The sequence below is a fragment of the Phyllostomus hastatus genome, unplaced genomic scaffold (genome assembly GCF_019186645.2).
Source record: "Phyllostomus hastatus isolate PE091 unplaced genomic scaffold, TTU_PhHast_1.1 phas_scaffold_501, whole genome shotgun sequence".
Lineage (NCBI taxonomy): Eukaryota > Metazoa > Chordata > Mammalia > Chiroptera > Phyllostomidae > Phyllostomus > Phyllostomus hastatus.
In genome coordinates, this window is record NW_025334033.1 from 43,360,595 (window position 1) to 43,376,576 (window position 15,982).

Consider the following 15,982-nt stretch of genomic DNA (forward strand, 5'->3'; position numbering starts at 1 on the left):
TGGGAAGGAGTTAAGTACAGCTGCTGTTCAGTCGTTCCTCCCCACACGGTAGTGGGCTCCTGGTCCGAATGGTGTGCCTGGGGGCGGGGGGGGGGGGGGCAGGCGGAGGAGGCAGGACCTCGCAGCTGGGGTTCCCAGGAATGCCCTCCTAGGGAATCATCAAACCCAAAGCAAGTTGCCCTAAGCTCTTGCAGCAACACCTCCCATAGGTGTTAATGAAAATAATGTGTACAAATAAGTGTGTGTGCTTTTCACTACGGTTTGCAAACTTGTTTAAAGATTCAGAAAATGTATGAAAATGCACAGCCTAGCCAGTCAGGCAGGAAGTAGGTGCTGCCTGCGCCCTGTGTGCTCTGAGCGGACTGGGATTGTAAGGAAACCCTCTCCACACACCCTCCGCCTCTCTTCCCACCGCCGCACCCCACTCCACTTGAGAGGGACAAGGTTAAAGCAGGCATCGGAATATCCTGAAGGAAAATATGGGTAACTTGTAAGCTACCTCAACTTACTCTTGGAAGAATGTAAGGTATAAAGCACGGGTGGGACTGGGTCCTGTGCTCTTCTGATCTGATGTGCACACAGGTCGCATCACCTCTACCTGCCCCCTATAAAGGGGAGACCAGGGTCTGGCGCCTGGGCCTCTGGTGGCCTGTTTGACAAGGAGCCATGACAACCTCCTCACACCCAGCCTCACTCCTGGGAAAGTTTTTTGTTGTTCCAATTCGTATATGTCATTTTATCTCCAAACAAATGAGGTCCCACGCTGCAGTTTTGAATCCTACTTTTAAAATATGGTATCGCTGTGCCTTTAAATAGTCAGGTTGGGGTGGGGGCGGGGTTATAATGGGAGTGCCTATAATTTAAAACAGGATTTTGCTTCCTCGCATCTCAGAAAATGGGCTCATCACCCAGGTTCCCTTCCCATCTGCTGGCTCTCTCGGTGGCCCCCACGTCCTTGCCCGGATGTGGTGGCACCCAGGCTAGGTGCTGCGGGGTCCGCTCGCACGTGGCTGGGTAGACTGCTGGCAGTAACCAGGTGGACCTGCGGGTGCCCACTCCTAACCCAACGCCCCCAGCCCGCAGCCCTGGCTCCGCCCCGGCTTGCCGCTCGGCGCGCATTGGCGCCGCTGGCTGTCAGTCCCTGCGCTCTGGGGAGGGGGCGCCGCCAGGCTGCGGTCCTTCTGCAGAGGGCTGCTCGCCTAGGGCGCGATCGTGGCTCCCCGGCTGCTTGGGCACCCAGCCCCACCAGCGCCCCCCTTCCCTACTGGGCTGCAAGGACCCCCGGTCAAGGACCCCAGCACCCTCGGTAAGTGAAGGAGGGCGAGTTGGTTGCGGGAGAAGAGGGTGCGAACCAGTATCTGGTCCACTGACTGCATGGCTGAGTAGGCAAGAGGTGCACCCTGGACCCCCGGAATCTGCGCCCCTCTGCACCCCAGAGGTGGCCTATACAAGAATCGGAAGGTCATTTGTCCGTAGGAATCTCCAGCCAGCGCAACCCTCATCAGCTCTGCCTACCTGCCCCCTTGGCCTTACAGCTCATCCTGGACGCATGGATTGCAGTAGATCCACCCCCCACCCCCTTCTTTGCCCTTTACTTGTGGGAAATGTGATTTTGGGTCCCTGGCATTATAATTGTGCAGATAGCTTGATGCTGGGTTATCTGCTGCACGCCCCCGGCACTTTCCTTTTTGAGTAGTTTATCCTGCGCTCTAGCTCCTGCCATAAGGCGCATCCAGCCAGAATGCAAGACGCCTTCCTCCAGGAGGAGGAAGCTTCGTGGTCCACATCCGATGCTGGAGAGAACCACTGCTTTCCCCAGGAAGCGGCGGCTCTTGGCCTCGGTGCTTCTCCGCTCAGAGGGAAATGGGAAGGGGTATTTCCTACAGCGTTAGACTTGCAGTTCTATTAGTAAACGACAACAGGGACTTTATGATTCCCGAGGCGATAAAACTACACCTGCAGTTTAAGGACGAATCATTCGCAATCTAACATTCTGCAAAGTTTTAATGCTGATAGACTTGCATGCTCCCCATTGAAGTTAGGTTTTTGATTGGGTTTTTATTTCTAATGTGTGACAAGTCATTCAAATAGGCTTTTCGAGCAGCTGTCCATATTAGTTTCAAACGATACATTCCTACACATGATCTAATTTCAATATTTCTGTCAGTTACACATCCTCTGGGTAATAAAAGTTTCCAGGAGCTGAGCACTGACAAGAGGTGAGACGACTTAAAGAAAGGTCTAACCAGCTGTAATTCAAGTACTTATGGAAGCATTATGTGAGGAGGGACACTGTAAAATGTTCATATTATAGCTCCATTATTGTTACAGGATGACTTTGTCTTTCTGTCAGAGGCGTGGAGTATGTAACACCCAATCTAAGGGAATACTTAGATCATAGAAAATCATAACTGATTTTCAGAATTCCAGTGTTGTACGTGGTTCATAGAATCAAGAACTACCCAAATAAACCTTCAACAGTGAAGGATTTACATAAAAACAGTCCAAGGAATGAGTCCCTTTGCTTATTTAAGACATTCATCCACTAAAGTTCATAGGATTTTTGTTAGAGGATCACCTCACATCTCTGTTCACTGGTACCATCATGCCATTTTGTGGATTAATTTTTAAATATGCTTTTCTATATAACTAGTCAGTTTGCTGGTTGTACAGCTTACCATTTACATTTGGTTTTTAAACTAGCTCCAGAACCAAGAAAATACAATATATGGAATTTCAAAAGCTTAATTTTAAAATAGCAAGAACTCAGTCTAATCTTAATTCAATTATGAGTTGATGGGCTATATAATGGTTAAATAACCATTAAACTTTTATTTTAATTTTGACTAGTGGATCTAGTACAGATTAACATCTTTAAACAATTCATTTTTCTGATGAAACTCTTTCAGAGCATGGGCTTTGGAAACAATCTTGGGGTGAATCAACTCTGCTACCTGCCAGCTGTGTAATCTCCGGCCAGCTGCTTAACCGATCTAGGCCTGTTTCTTCATCTGTAGGTGGTGATACCACCGCCTGCTCATTCTGTGATGTGGGGAGGATTACAGGCGAATGTGAAAGTGCTCAGCACTTCCTAATACACAAAAGTTGCTCAATAAATGTCAGCTATTACTACCTTTCACTCTTACTGATCTTCATTATGGAAACTGTTTGAAGAGCAAATACTTAGAAAAAATGTAAACATACAACCAAATTTAAGAGTGGAAAATTACAAGTAATGTTAAATTTCCCCAGTGTATGTATGAAAAGTAGCACCTCCCTGAGGGAACTGCCATTTTTAGAATAGAAACCTTATGGCATAATGGAAAGAACGCTATAGAGTCGAAGTCTGCAGTTCTAACTCTGACGATGGCCTTATCTAACTGTATGGTTTTCAACAGGCTACCTGCCCATTCTGGCACTCCATTTCTTCGTAAGACTGGACTTGACTCATCTCAAATATTCTCTAAGATACTCTGCAGCTTCAGAATTCTTTATTGTGTGTAATAAAAAATCACGCTAGCTTATCCCTACCCTTCATTGTTTATTGATTGACTGATTTTAGAGGGAGATGAAGGAAGGGAGAAAGAAACATTGATTTGTTGTTCCACTCACTTACACGTTAATTTGTTGATTCTTGTATGTGCTCTGACTGAGGATCGAACCTGCAACCTTAGTGTAGCAGGATGAAATACTGGCCAAGACTATTTTTCACTGTTTTTTGTTGTTGTTTGTTACCTTGTACTTCAGTCATAAACAACTCATAAAGACAGCACAACCAAAGAATTGATAAAATTGTCAGATTTGCAAAAATAATCCAAAATGAAGTTTTAACAAAGGAGTAGAGCAAAATATATCCACAGTGAAATCTTTTTGATGAGGCAAAAGTTAAGTCCAATTTTTATTCTCCAGTTATTTTCAGCAAGTTTTCTTGTGGGAAACATGCCTGGTAGAGTCATTTACATTCAACTGGAATCATCTCTATAGAAAACAGTAGGCTGACAGTGAAATAAAACACCACTCTCTTTTCTCTCATCAGGTTGATCTTTAAATAAAACAAGCCTCTCAAGTAAAGGGCTTTCATGAAGAAATTAAAGAGAGAAATTACAATTAATGGAGAAACTAGGCGACTGCATACTGAAGAAACCACCTCAAACACCTGTATGCAATAAAACGAAAGGAGTGAATACATCTAGAAGAAATTTTGCTGAGCAAAATATTTTTGCCCAGCTTTTTGTCCTAAACGGCTGCTAAAGAAGAGAGAATATCGTTTGCTGGTGAAGGAGTGTAATGTAAAAATGGAGACCCGAGCTTCTGAGATTCAAGTAGAAAGCAAGGAAGAGAAGAGATCAGAAGTTAGTCCTCAGGGTGAGAAGCAGGAGGAAAAATCATCAACACTTTGCTTCAAGAGAAGAAAGAAATCAGCCAGAGCGAAGAAGCCCAAAGCTAGCTCTGCAGCTGGTGATGTGGCAACAAGATGTCCCTCAGAAGCAGGAGCTCCTGATCAAACACAGCCCCCAGGGGGGACCTGGGCCTCAATCAAACGCCTTGTAACACGCAGGAAAAGGTCTGATTCTTCAAAGCAGCAAAAGCCCTGCGAGGCCAAAGTACAACCTGAAATCAATACTGAGGATGCTGCTCTTCCTAAGAAAAAGGCAAAATCCAGACTTAAGATTCCCTGCATAAAATTCTCAAAAGGGGAAAAAAGAAGTAATCATTCCAAAATTATAGAAGATGCAGACTGCAGCATCAAAGTTCAGGAAGAGGCTGCAAGATTGGATACAAAAGCTCCAACCCAATCAGATGACCAGGCAACAAAGACCCCGTTGACCCAGGACGTATGTGGAGATGCCTCACAGAAAGGTGATGAGGTCTGTGAATCCGAAGTGAGCAACAGCAGAACTTCTCCTGGAGAGGAGGTGATTTCAGTAGAACTTGGGTTAGATACAGGGCATTTGGCTATTCAAACAGGAACTCTGATCCCTGAAAAAGATACTGAAACGACTGAGGAAAAAGAAAGTATCTCGTCCCAGCAAACAAGCCCACCTGAAACTTCAGAAACAGAACATCAGCTACCGGTGGTTTCTGAGGCTCCCCCCTCACCTGCAATCCCAGAGCAACAAACTGTGGAAGAAGCCAGAAACGGTACCCTAGAAAGTGGACCAAACTGGAAAGACCATGAAAGTGGAGAGATTGTAGCTGAAGAGATTGAGCCAAAAGATACTGAACTGAGCCAGGAATCAGATGTTAAAGAAATAGAGATCAGTGCAGAGAAACCCAAAACAGAAGAAAGTAAAAGAATGGAGCCAATTGCTATTATTATTACAGACACTGAAATTAGTGAATTTGATGTTAAGAAATCTAAAAATGTCCCTAAGCAATTCTTAATTTCAATTGAAAATGAGGAAGTAGGGGATTTTGCTGAGTGTGGTTTTGAGGGTAGAACTTCAGAACAATATGAAACACTCTTAATAGAAACCGCTTCTTCTCTTGTCAAGAACGCCATCCAGTTGTCTATAGAACAGCTGGTTAATGAAATGGCCTCCGACGACAATAAGATAAACAATCTTCTACAGTGACTCAATTTCCAAATCATGGGAGGGGAAAAAAGGTTTAATGATGAATTGTTTTACATATCTGTGGCATTTCTTATTCAGTAACAAATGAGAGGTTTTCATCTCTGGAATTTAAAGGTGTAATCTCAGCCCAGAAGCGCTGAAGAATTAATCAAGTTTATAAAACCCTGCCTACCAGTAAAATGCAGTCACTTTTGGATGGAGAAGGTCAGTACATTTGCAAGGCCAAGTGGGTTGCTAAATACAGGGAATTGCTAAAATGGCATGTGGGGATAGGGGTGCCTGAGGGAAGGAAGATGTGTTTATTGAGCACTTACAAAATGCCATAGTCTCTTAAATGTCCTTTGACGTCACAAAGCCTGGTTTCCTTTTGCTAATTCAACTCTGTGTATAGTTAACACTGCATTCTGCTTTCAAAAACATTTTAGTTACAGTGCACATTTATGTTGTTTAAAGTGGTAAATAACGTGAGCTTTTTGGTGTGAATGTGTGCAGAATATGTCTAGTTGAATTAAACAGGAGTGGTTTTTTAGTCTTGCTCAAGGCGTTTTTAAAAAAGCTGTTCACAAATGACTTCAAACGGGCAAATAATTACCAAGTGCAAAGCTGTGGGAACAGGTCTCCCTGTTCTTGCTCTCCATCTCCTGCCCCAAACAGACTTGTGCAAATCCATTTCTGCATGGGGCCATCTGATGAAATGGTAAAAACAAAACAACAGCAAAACAAGAAGAGTGGAATATTATTTTCCACCCAGGAGAAGGCCAACTTCCCAGGTAACAAGCTCTCATGGACAGCGTGGATTTGTGTTGCAGGATTACTCCTCTGAAGTCCATACTCAGCAACTCTCCTCGGAGTGGGGAGAGTGGGTTTGGAGCCAGCCTGGCAGTAAAAGTCCTGGGGAATCATCATAATTTAGTAAAAATATTATTCATTCTTGACCAAGAATGAACCAAGTGAATAGAAAGTAAAGTTACTGCTTAAGCACATTATTTTAAATGCCAGTGTTCTCTCATTGTGCCTATGTACTGAGATACACCAGTAAAAAAATTTTACATGGATATTGAAATTTTTTCACCAGTTTTTTTTCATTATAGCTAATCCCTTACCAACAACAACAACAAAACTTACAAGAAAGAGAAGGGCTTATTTGCATTTTAATTATTTAAATCATTGATCTCATGAATGAATGCCATGTTTTTTTTAAAGTGATTCTATTTCAATCTTTTCTTGTGGCCACAGTACTGTAAATATACTTCCTTACCTCCCAGGAGGGGCTTCACACTGTACAGTCCCGTACTGTCTAAACTGAGTGACGGTGTTACTCTGAAAGCAGATAAATAATGAAGAGCTTTCACTGGAGTTGTAAAGTATTCGGTAAAAATATTGGTCCATTCTTAAAGAAAAGAATGTAACATTAGATGACTTTAAATGATCTGGTGACATCTTGAATTATTTATGGATTGCATATAGAAAATATGTGCTAATTTGTCCTATAACATCTTTGTTTCTTTCTGGAAGTACATACTGAGAGCTCTGGCAGAAAAATTGAATCTGACTCTAGAACTGAACAATGGATATTATCAGCAAGATTCTTTGCTGAAGTGCAAAAGTACTCCCCTACCTTCATGCTTGTAAACTTGGGAGGGGGAGCCCACCCAAATCCTTCAATTTGGCAAGATAAAAAGCAAAATTTCAAAACACATGGCCTCCCTCCTCCCCCAATTTTTTTACTTGTATAATTTTAAACATTAAAAAAAAAAGACTGCTGAGTCAGCCTCCCTAATAATAATCTTTTAAATTCACTACATGGTGCTAATGAACTTGGATAAGTACCAGCAAATATATATTTTAAAGTGAACAATTTTAAAAACCTGGTTAAAGTTGGTGCATTTTACATTGTTGGAAGAACCTTGCCTTCATTTACTGCAAAGAAGGCTCAAGCCAATATACTCACATTGTAAGTTTTTAATCTCTCATGAATGAGCAAAAAGTACAGTGCTTACCAGTTATTGAAAATATTTTGAAAGGTTTAGGCATATTTATTTGGGAGTTTTAAAGACAGATACTAGGTTAATATGTGTAATTAAATTTTTTTTGTTAAGAAAGTAACATTTTATCTAATCCTGTGTCTCTACACACACACACCACACACTGTGGTTTGATATATATATTTTGATTAGAATGTATTATACATTGTGGATTGTTTTTCTGATGAGAATACTCTACTTGCATTCATTCTTAAGTGGTTTCTCCTCAATCTTTTCTACTGAAAGTATCTGGTGAATTAAATAAGTAGGATTCCAGTTTGAGAAAGGAATCCAGACATTAACTGGTTTCAATCTGATTAGGTATATCTTCCATGTGGATTAAATCCTACTATAGTGAATTCCATGATGACCCAAATTGTTTTGTTTTTATAGAAATAACTAGAAATCAGACAACTTAGAAATCACTCTTAAGATTTTTTATTATAATGGCACTTTAAACAATTTGATTTTATATGTAAGACATTAAATGAATATAAATAGGTTCTTATTGAATTCACAACCCTTTGACAATATTAAATCGATCATTTAGAAGGTAATTTAATAACAGCACATTAATTTTCATTTAAATTTGCTGTGGTATAAACATTGCCTTTAGTAAAAATTAATTAGTGGGGAATCAGTTTCTCTTTGAACCCAGAAGTTTACAAGGCTGGTTGGTTTCTCAGATATTTGGTCAGTTTTTGAGCATACTGTCTTCCCCTTTTAAGAATCAAGTACTATTCACTTTGCTTTATTCACTCAACCCAGAGAATATGAAAATCTTCCTCTATTTTATGTAACATTATTCACTTAATATTTTCTCAAAGTACTTTATAGGATATAAAAATAGTACCTGGTAACATTTAGGCAAAGGTAGCAGAAACAAAAGAACTTTCAAACAGAAGTTATGCCACCTCCTCCACTTCAAACAGTACGATAATAAGCATGTGGCACAAATGGAGTTCTTCAGAAAGATCTGTCTGCATAATTTTCTTTCAAGGTAATCTATTTGACAATACAAAATCTGTGATGATCTTAATTGGACTACTATTCAATGGAGTCTTAGAAACTCTGATTTATTTCCAAGAGATGGCATTTCTTCATAAGTGCACGTGAGCAGCCTTCCTGCTGAAAGCTTTTACAGATAAGGGTCATAAGACGGCATGCAATCCTGAGTTAGCTTCATAAATGTATAACTTCAAGTTGCCTTATTTTTTATAATTAAGAGCTATTTTTTTCAGGATTGATAATGGAATTTTAAAAATAATTGTTAAACTTTCAAATCCCATTGTTTGAAAAGATCCTTTTAATGTCAACTTGATTCAATTAGGTAAAGTCTTTCTAATTTCATTTGACACTTAATACATCAGGGGTTGACTTTTCTGACCGTCATTTAAGGTTTAGAATTCGTTAGGTTCAAATTCTGGTGATCTTTTATTGTATAACATGAAGTTTCTTATTTTACAGAATTCAAACTTTCAATGTATAGTACATTTTGTGGTACACTTTTGAAAAGAATTTTTTTGTAATGACCCCTATTTAGTTATAAACACTTAACAGAAGGAAGCTACATAAAATTTAGATGCCCCGATTGTGTTGGGTGCAACATACACGAAACACTCTGATACAGGGGACAGGCCCCCTGCCCTCCGAGATCTCCACCACGGGAGCGGCACCGCCGGGCTCCGGGACAGGGGTGAAGGCAGAGAGAAGCATGGGTAATGCAGCATCTCAAGCGCCAGGAAGGGGACAATAAAGAAAAAACAATTTTATCTGGTATGGGGAGGTGGTCATACAAATACAGGCGCAGTCTGAAAGCATTCAGTTTCTAAATAGTTCAATGGTATATTCTTTCTGGTTTGTGAAGAAAAACAGCCTGCATACTGTTATATATATTTATAGTAGTTCTTTGTGCAGTGTTAAGTGGATGAGCTGTTATGAAAAGTAAAAATTCCATTTTGTATTTCTATGTTACTGTGGGTCAGATGCTAATAATATTCAAGACATACTCTAGAAAAAAGGCTTCAACCCGAACACATGTATTGACTATTAATACAGACTTAATGTGATACTGGCTTGTGTTTATTTTATTTATCCAAATCTTTTCATAGAAATGTGGTACATTACTTTCATTTCTTAAAACTGTAAAGACCACACTGATGAACTACTGAGGCAACACCACAGAAAAGTTCTCCTCTGCTGACTGGGTGTGGGGCCAACTTCACTGCATCGGGCCTAAAAGAGCCCACTTTCAGCAAAGAGAAACACCTAGACCTTGAACTCCACTTCACTGAACTAATTCCATGTAAACGGTGATTCTGCCTTTGATGCCTTCTATGAACTGGACAGAAGTGCACTTGTTTCCATCATCTCTTGCTATACTCATTGTTTCTACAGTGTATTAAACTATACATTATTAATAATCTTTATGGTTTTCTAAATAACCAAGCAACCTTGATGTGAAAACGCTTAAATTATTCAGGTGATGCCTGCTAAAGCTGAGTGTTTCCAAAGTTCTGTTTATTAAGACACTGATTTTCTCATTTGATGACCCAGTTCTTTCTTCAGCACAGCCCAGTGATGATAATTGGACTCTATGAAGTAGTGTACTTTTGAGTCGCTGGACCAATTTGAAGTTGATAGAGTCTTAAAAGTGCTAAAACTAAACCTCACTCCAAAGCAAAATGTTTTATTAATGTACAAACACTGTACATAAGGTATTTAACATTTCACATTTAGTAGACTTTTTAATTGAATCACTTCTTTCTAGTATAAAGGGTGCAATACCTTTTGTAAAATTTGTCCTTGCAGGAAATTCTAATTTCCTTTTAGATCTACCTCTAATGCTGGAGTCTGGAGCCCCCAGCCCCTTTGTGGGTTTCCACTCCTTTTTCTCCCTGAAAGTTTGAGACCTCCAGGGGGGTAAGATCCTGAGCTTAGGAAAGAGAGTGATTATAGGTGTGTTTGTATAGGAGCCCACGACACAACCAAGAAAACCCTGAGCAAAGCTGGGCTCGGCACCATGAACAAGTAAGGGAAACCTAAGTGAGGGGAGGATGGTGCTGTGGCCCCAAGCCTGGAAACCGCCAAACTTAACATTGTCTCTGTAAATCCCAAGCTATTCTAACAGCAACAGTGTCAGTGTCCAGCAGTTTCTGTACATTTGCAAGACAAGATACATTTCTCCATGACTCGTCAGGTGGGTAGGCTCAACTAGGACTTTCAGTTTTGACCTTTGTGGCAGGAGTTAAACCTGTCATGTACTTTTCACAGCTATACTTGCGGCCATAAACCTCAGGCCTTCTGCACTCCTTGGAGATGGGAGCACAGGGTGACATAAAAGCAGATGCAGTCATTTGTACACTTGTACTCAAAACTTTTATTCCCAAATCTCTACTTTGACATCTGTACCTTTAGGTCACAGGAGGCCTGGTCAGTATGGCTACAGGTGGGTCTCTGGACCACATCTGTGATCCATTACAGTCGTAACACAGCTACAGGCATGCATGCTCAAATCAAATATCCTCATGTATGAATTACAATGAGGATGTTTCATTTGCAGCATAAAAACAGTCAGAGTGTTCTGTTTACACAGGTCACCCAAAACCAGAGGATTTTCATCCTCCAGGTCAGAGTGCTCGGACGAGTCCTGGCACTCTGTGCAAGGCTGTGGTACAGCATACAACATGCCATGTGATTGGTCACTGCTTAATTTAGGGGAAAAAATCAACCTGTTCTTCTGATCTTTTATTGAGGTGTACCACAAACAGTTTTATCAATAATTGTGTGGATTTCAGAGTGAAATTGCTTAGGATTATTTTCAGTTCTATGGATTTACTCTATACTCTCAATGTCTGGCCAATGTGCTTTTTTTTGACCTGGAAGGTTGAATTGTGAATGATAATCAATATGACTCATTAAGCTCTATGGCCATTCCACATTTATCTGGGTGGTCTTTTTTCTCCACTTAAGATATAATTTACACACATATAAAATCTACCCCTTTTAGTGCAGAGGTCTAAATTTTGACAAATACTGTGTACACAGTTGTGTCACCTAGGGAGTATTTTTTATTGATCTCATTGTTCTTTATACACCTATGCATTTTGGCTTAATATAATTGCCTGGATACATCAGTGAAAACTGCTACTTCCTGCAGAAATTCAAAATAAGGGCTTCTTAAACCCAACACTTAAACCAGGATAAGGAAAGGAAGGGACGCTGTGCACAGCTCTGCAAATTCTGCACCAACTCCAGGAGAGTCATTTGTTTCATAGTGGTGCCCCCTAGCGTTTATTGTGTATAATAGGCTTGGCCATACGTGGTAGCTCTGAACACAACCATCAATTTTGAGAGATCTGCAAAAACTGTAGTGTTAACACTGACACAGGAGATGTTAAAAAAAAAAAGTCCTCCATTTATATACCCTTCCTCCCACACTTTAAAATATTGTGATAATCCTGGCTGGTGTGACTCAGTAGGTTGAGCGCCTGCCTGCACACTGAAGGGCTGACAGTTCAATTCCTGATCAGGGCACACGCCTTGGTTGCCGGCCAGGTCCCTGGTTGGGGGCATGTGGAAGGCAACTGATCCATGTTTCTCTTGCACATCGATGTTTCTCTCCCTTGCTGTCTCCCTCCTTTCTCCTCTAAAAAATAAAATCTTTAAAAAACATATTGTGATAAAGAGAGAGGACAGGAGCCCTGACTGCTATGGCTCAGCTGGTTGGACGTCATCCTGCAAAGGGAAAGGTCACTGATTCCTGGTCAGGGCACATGCCTGGATTGCGGTTTGGCCTCCAGCCAGAGTGTGTGGGAGAGGCAACTGATTGATGTTTCTCACCCTATCTTTCTCCCTCCTTTCTCCTCTCTAAAAATTAAATTAAAATCTCTTTAAAAAGAGGACAGGAACAACTGTGCTCACAGCACCACACTTTGCACATGCAAAAAAGGCCAGCATGAGAGATGTGAATTGGTCCAGTAAAGACTGTTGAGACTCACTCCACTGGAACCTTTGGCCTGCATTTTGAAACCTTTCCCCTTACCTTTGCAAGTTTCATATCCTTTTTCTAAAGAACTACCATATATTATTTAAATATTCCTCCCTACAAGGCACTTACTACCCCTTACCCAAACAAAAAAATATTAATATTTTCCCTAGATGTGGTTTGGACTAAGCACCATATTGCTACCACTACAGAAAAATGTGGCAGAGCTAAATTTGCAAGATCTTGTTCCCTGCTTGGTCCACAAAGGTCTTGCATGGACCTTCCTGAAGCTCAGTAACAACATCATCGGACCAGGGCTGACAGCTCCAGCTGGCAAAGGACGCCTCCTTCCCAGGTTCCCTTCCTGCAGAAGCCACTCCCCCAGTCCCAGGAGAGCGGGGACCAGTTCAGCTGTGCAGAGAACCCCTCCCCGAGCACTGCTATTCCTTCAGATTTCTGACATGAAAGGACACATTTTTAATAGCTTAAGGGAAGATACTTTATTTCCATTATTTTGATACAATATCACCAAGCTGTTTCATTAAAGTTTCTCATTGTATAAATGCTGGAAGAGAATTTATCTGAAAGGAAGTGGGTTCATTCTCCAAGTTGGCTAACCAGCTGTAAACTAAATTTAAGGTAACTATTTGGTGATTAGGTACAAAGTCCTAGGACGATAATAATATTGCGGGTAGAAATGATGTGGATGGACAAGAGAGGGCAGAGTGTATTCACTCAGAATTGGAAGGCCAGGAGAATTGGAAGCAAAGGAACTCTATTAAAGGACGTCTCACCTTACTCAAAGATTGGAACTGGTTGAAAGGAAGTGAGGGAAGAAAGGAATAAAGAATACCTGTGTAGAAAGTCAGTTGTTGAACTGTAGCTGAAAAAGTAAATTCCATAAAATATACAGGCTATTAAAATAACTCACAGGTTATGGGTGTGAAGAAACAAGAGGTAATCTTTCAGCTGGAACCACCATCTTCCATTAATTCACCAAAAAGACTAACACAAAAGGAAAGAGAGGCACCTGCTCTATGTTCTTCACGCCTTTTAGAAAACATGGTTCCTTTGGCCTTATATGTGAGGATCTACAAGCAAGATAATACAGTAGACATCCAGGGAATGGGCACTGTTCAAAAAGGAATGCCCACAAATGTTACCAGGACTAAACTGCAAGAGTCCACAATGTCACCCAGCATGCAGTGGGCACTGCGGTAAAGAAACAAGGGCAAGATTCTTGACAAGAGAATTAATGTACATACTGAACATATTAAGCACTCAAAGAGCTGAGAGAGCTTCCCGAAACAAGTAAAAGAAAATGATCAGAAAAAGAAGGAGGCCACAGAGAAAGGCACCTGGGTTCAAGTGAAGCACCAGCCTGCTCCACCCGGAAAAGCGCACTGTGGGAACCAGTGGAAAGGAGCCTGAGCTGCTGGAGCCTGTGAGTTCCCTGTGAGTTCCCTGTGAGTTCACGGTGTGACAAGTGTAAAAAAATAAAAATTAAAAAAGATATCTCTACTGGAAGAAGGGGGAGGAGAAGGAAAGAGAAAGAGGAGGAGGAAGGAGGAAGAAGGTGGAAAGAGGGAAGGAGAAAGAAGGAGGAAGGAAGGAGAAGGAAGAAGTTGAAGAAAGGGGAAGAAGGGAGGAAAGAGAAAGGAGGATGAAGAAGGGAGAAGGCAGTAGGAAGATGAATAAGAAGAAGAAGAAGAGGAAGAGAAGGAAAAAGAGGAGAAGGAAGAGGAAGACAGAAAGAAAAGAAAAGAAAAGAAAAGAAAGAAAAGAAAAGAAAAAAGGAAAGAAAAGAAAGCAAGTCAAGAAACAAGGGAGTATTTATTTACTTGAATGTCCCCAGATTTCTTTCTTGATCAGGTACAGCACTAAAAACTGAGTCTGACGCCTGACTAGAAAAGGAAATGTTATTGGGACTAGAATTCCAAGGTCTAACTGTTAAAGGCTCACAAGAATCCCCAGAAATGCCTAATATAACAGTCACAATAAATGTGGTATTTTTTAAAAGGTATCTGCTTCATCTCAATCAAAGAGGAGTGTCAAGATAGCGCAGCATCTAAGAGATCATGGAATTCTAGGAAAACCCTCATTAGTCTGACTCTATAAAGTACAGCAAGATCCAGACGTAGCTGAGTGCTAAATAGTGAGTGAAACAGTGATGCCAAATTTGAACATAAGGTAAAATAGATTCTTAAAAAGTACATTAGTGCCACCTTTTGGCCAGATTAAAAATTTACACAAATTACAACCTACAATCATACTTTAATTTCACAGAGATCTTGTTAGAGACACAACTGTTTAATGCAAACATTACATGAATACATTTAAAACTGTCCTGCCCTGGCCCATGTGGCTCAGTTGGTTGGACTGTCGTCCTGTACCCCAAAAGATTGGGGGTTTGATTCTTGGTCAGGGAATATACCTAGGTAGCGGATTCAATCCCTGGTTGGGGCACGTATGGGAGGCAATCAATTGATGTTTCTCTCTCTAAAATCAACAAACATTTTTTAAAGCTGTCTTGTTTCCTAATACATGCTTGATTTTTAAAAAAGATTTTATTTATTTATTTTTAGAGAGGGAAGGGAGGGAGATAGAGAGAGAGAGAAACATCAATGTGCGGTTGCTGGAGGTCACGGCCTGCAACCCAGGCATGTACCCTGACTGGGAATCGAACCTGCGACACTTTGGTTCGCAGCCTGCGCTCAATCCACTGAGCTATGCCAGCCAGGCATCCTTGATTTTTTAATAGTCACACTTTAAAAAATGTTTTAAAGGCTGAGATAAAGGATAATATTTACAAACAGAATTTAATTCTGATCTAATAAGTCTCATATGCAGTAAGAACCGTATTAACTTCAAAGATGAATGAGGCAGAAATCCCAGAATTTCTCTTGGCAACCATCACAAAACTTATTTTAAGCTTTTAGACCAGGATTAGTCAGCTGCAGCACTACTGACATTTTGGGCCAGGCAACTCTTTGTTGTGGGGGCTTATCCTCTGCATTGTGAGATGTTTATCAGCAAACTTGGCCTCTACCCACAAGACGCCAGTAGCAACCTTGCCCCCACCCCCACCCAGTCTGACAACCAAAAACATCTCCACACTGCCAGATGTCCCCATGGTGAGAGGGACCACCCTTGTGGTGGTTGAGATTTGTGTTAACTTGACCATGGAGCATGCACATGCACTCACTCGCATCCTGTCAGGTTGTCTCTGGAGAACCCTAACACATCCTGGTTGAGAAACACTGTTGCAGATTATGTTACCAGAGGAGAAACAGCAGGGAATAGGGGAGGGGAAAAAAGAAGCAAAGCAAGAAACTTCTGGGAAATGACTAGATACTACGTTTCTTTCCAGAGATAGTAGTTGGACTGTGGTTGGT

The 15,982-nt window shown here is 41.1% G+C and overlaps 1 protein-coding gene across 1 annotated transcript; it reads left to right on the forward strand.

Annotated features, from left to right (window-relative positions):
- Window positions 1–888: 888 nt before the first annotated feature.
- On the forward strand, window positions 889–9,669 carry AKAP5 (A-kinase anchoring protein 5). The gene is made up of 2 exons (XM_045822008.1): window positions 889–1,306; window positions 4,037–9,669. Exon 2 carries the CDS (start codon window positions 4,296–4,298, stop codon window positions 5,574–5,576), a length of 1,281 nt encoding a protein of 426 aa, XP_045677964.1. The 5' UTR covers window positions 889–1,306; window positions 4,037–4,295; the 3' UTR covers window positions 5,577–9,669.
- The last annotated feature ends 6,313 nt before the right edge of the window (window positions 9,670–15,982 follow it).

Excerpts from the sequence above, each read along its gene's own strand:
- AKAP5 (XM_045822008.1), top strand. The coding sequence starts at position 4,296 with ATGGAGACCCGAGCTTCTGAGATTCAAGTAGAAAGCAAGGAAGAGAAG.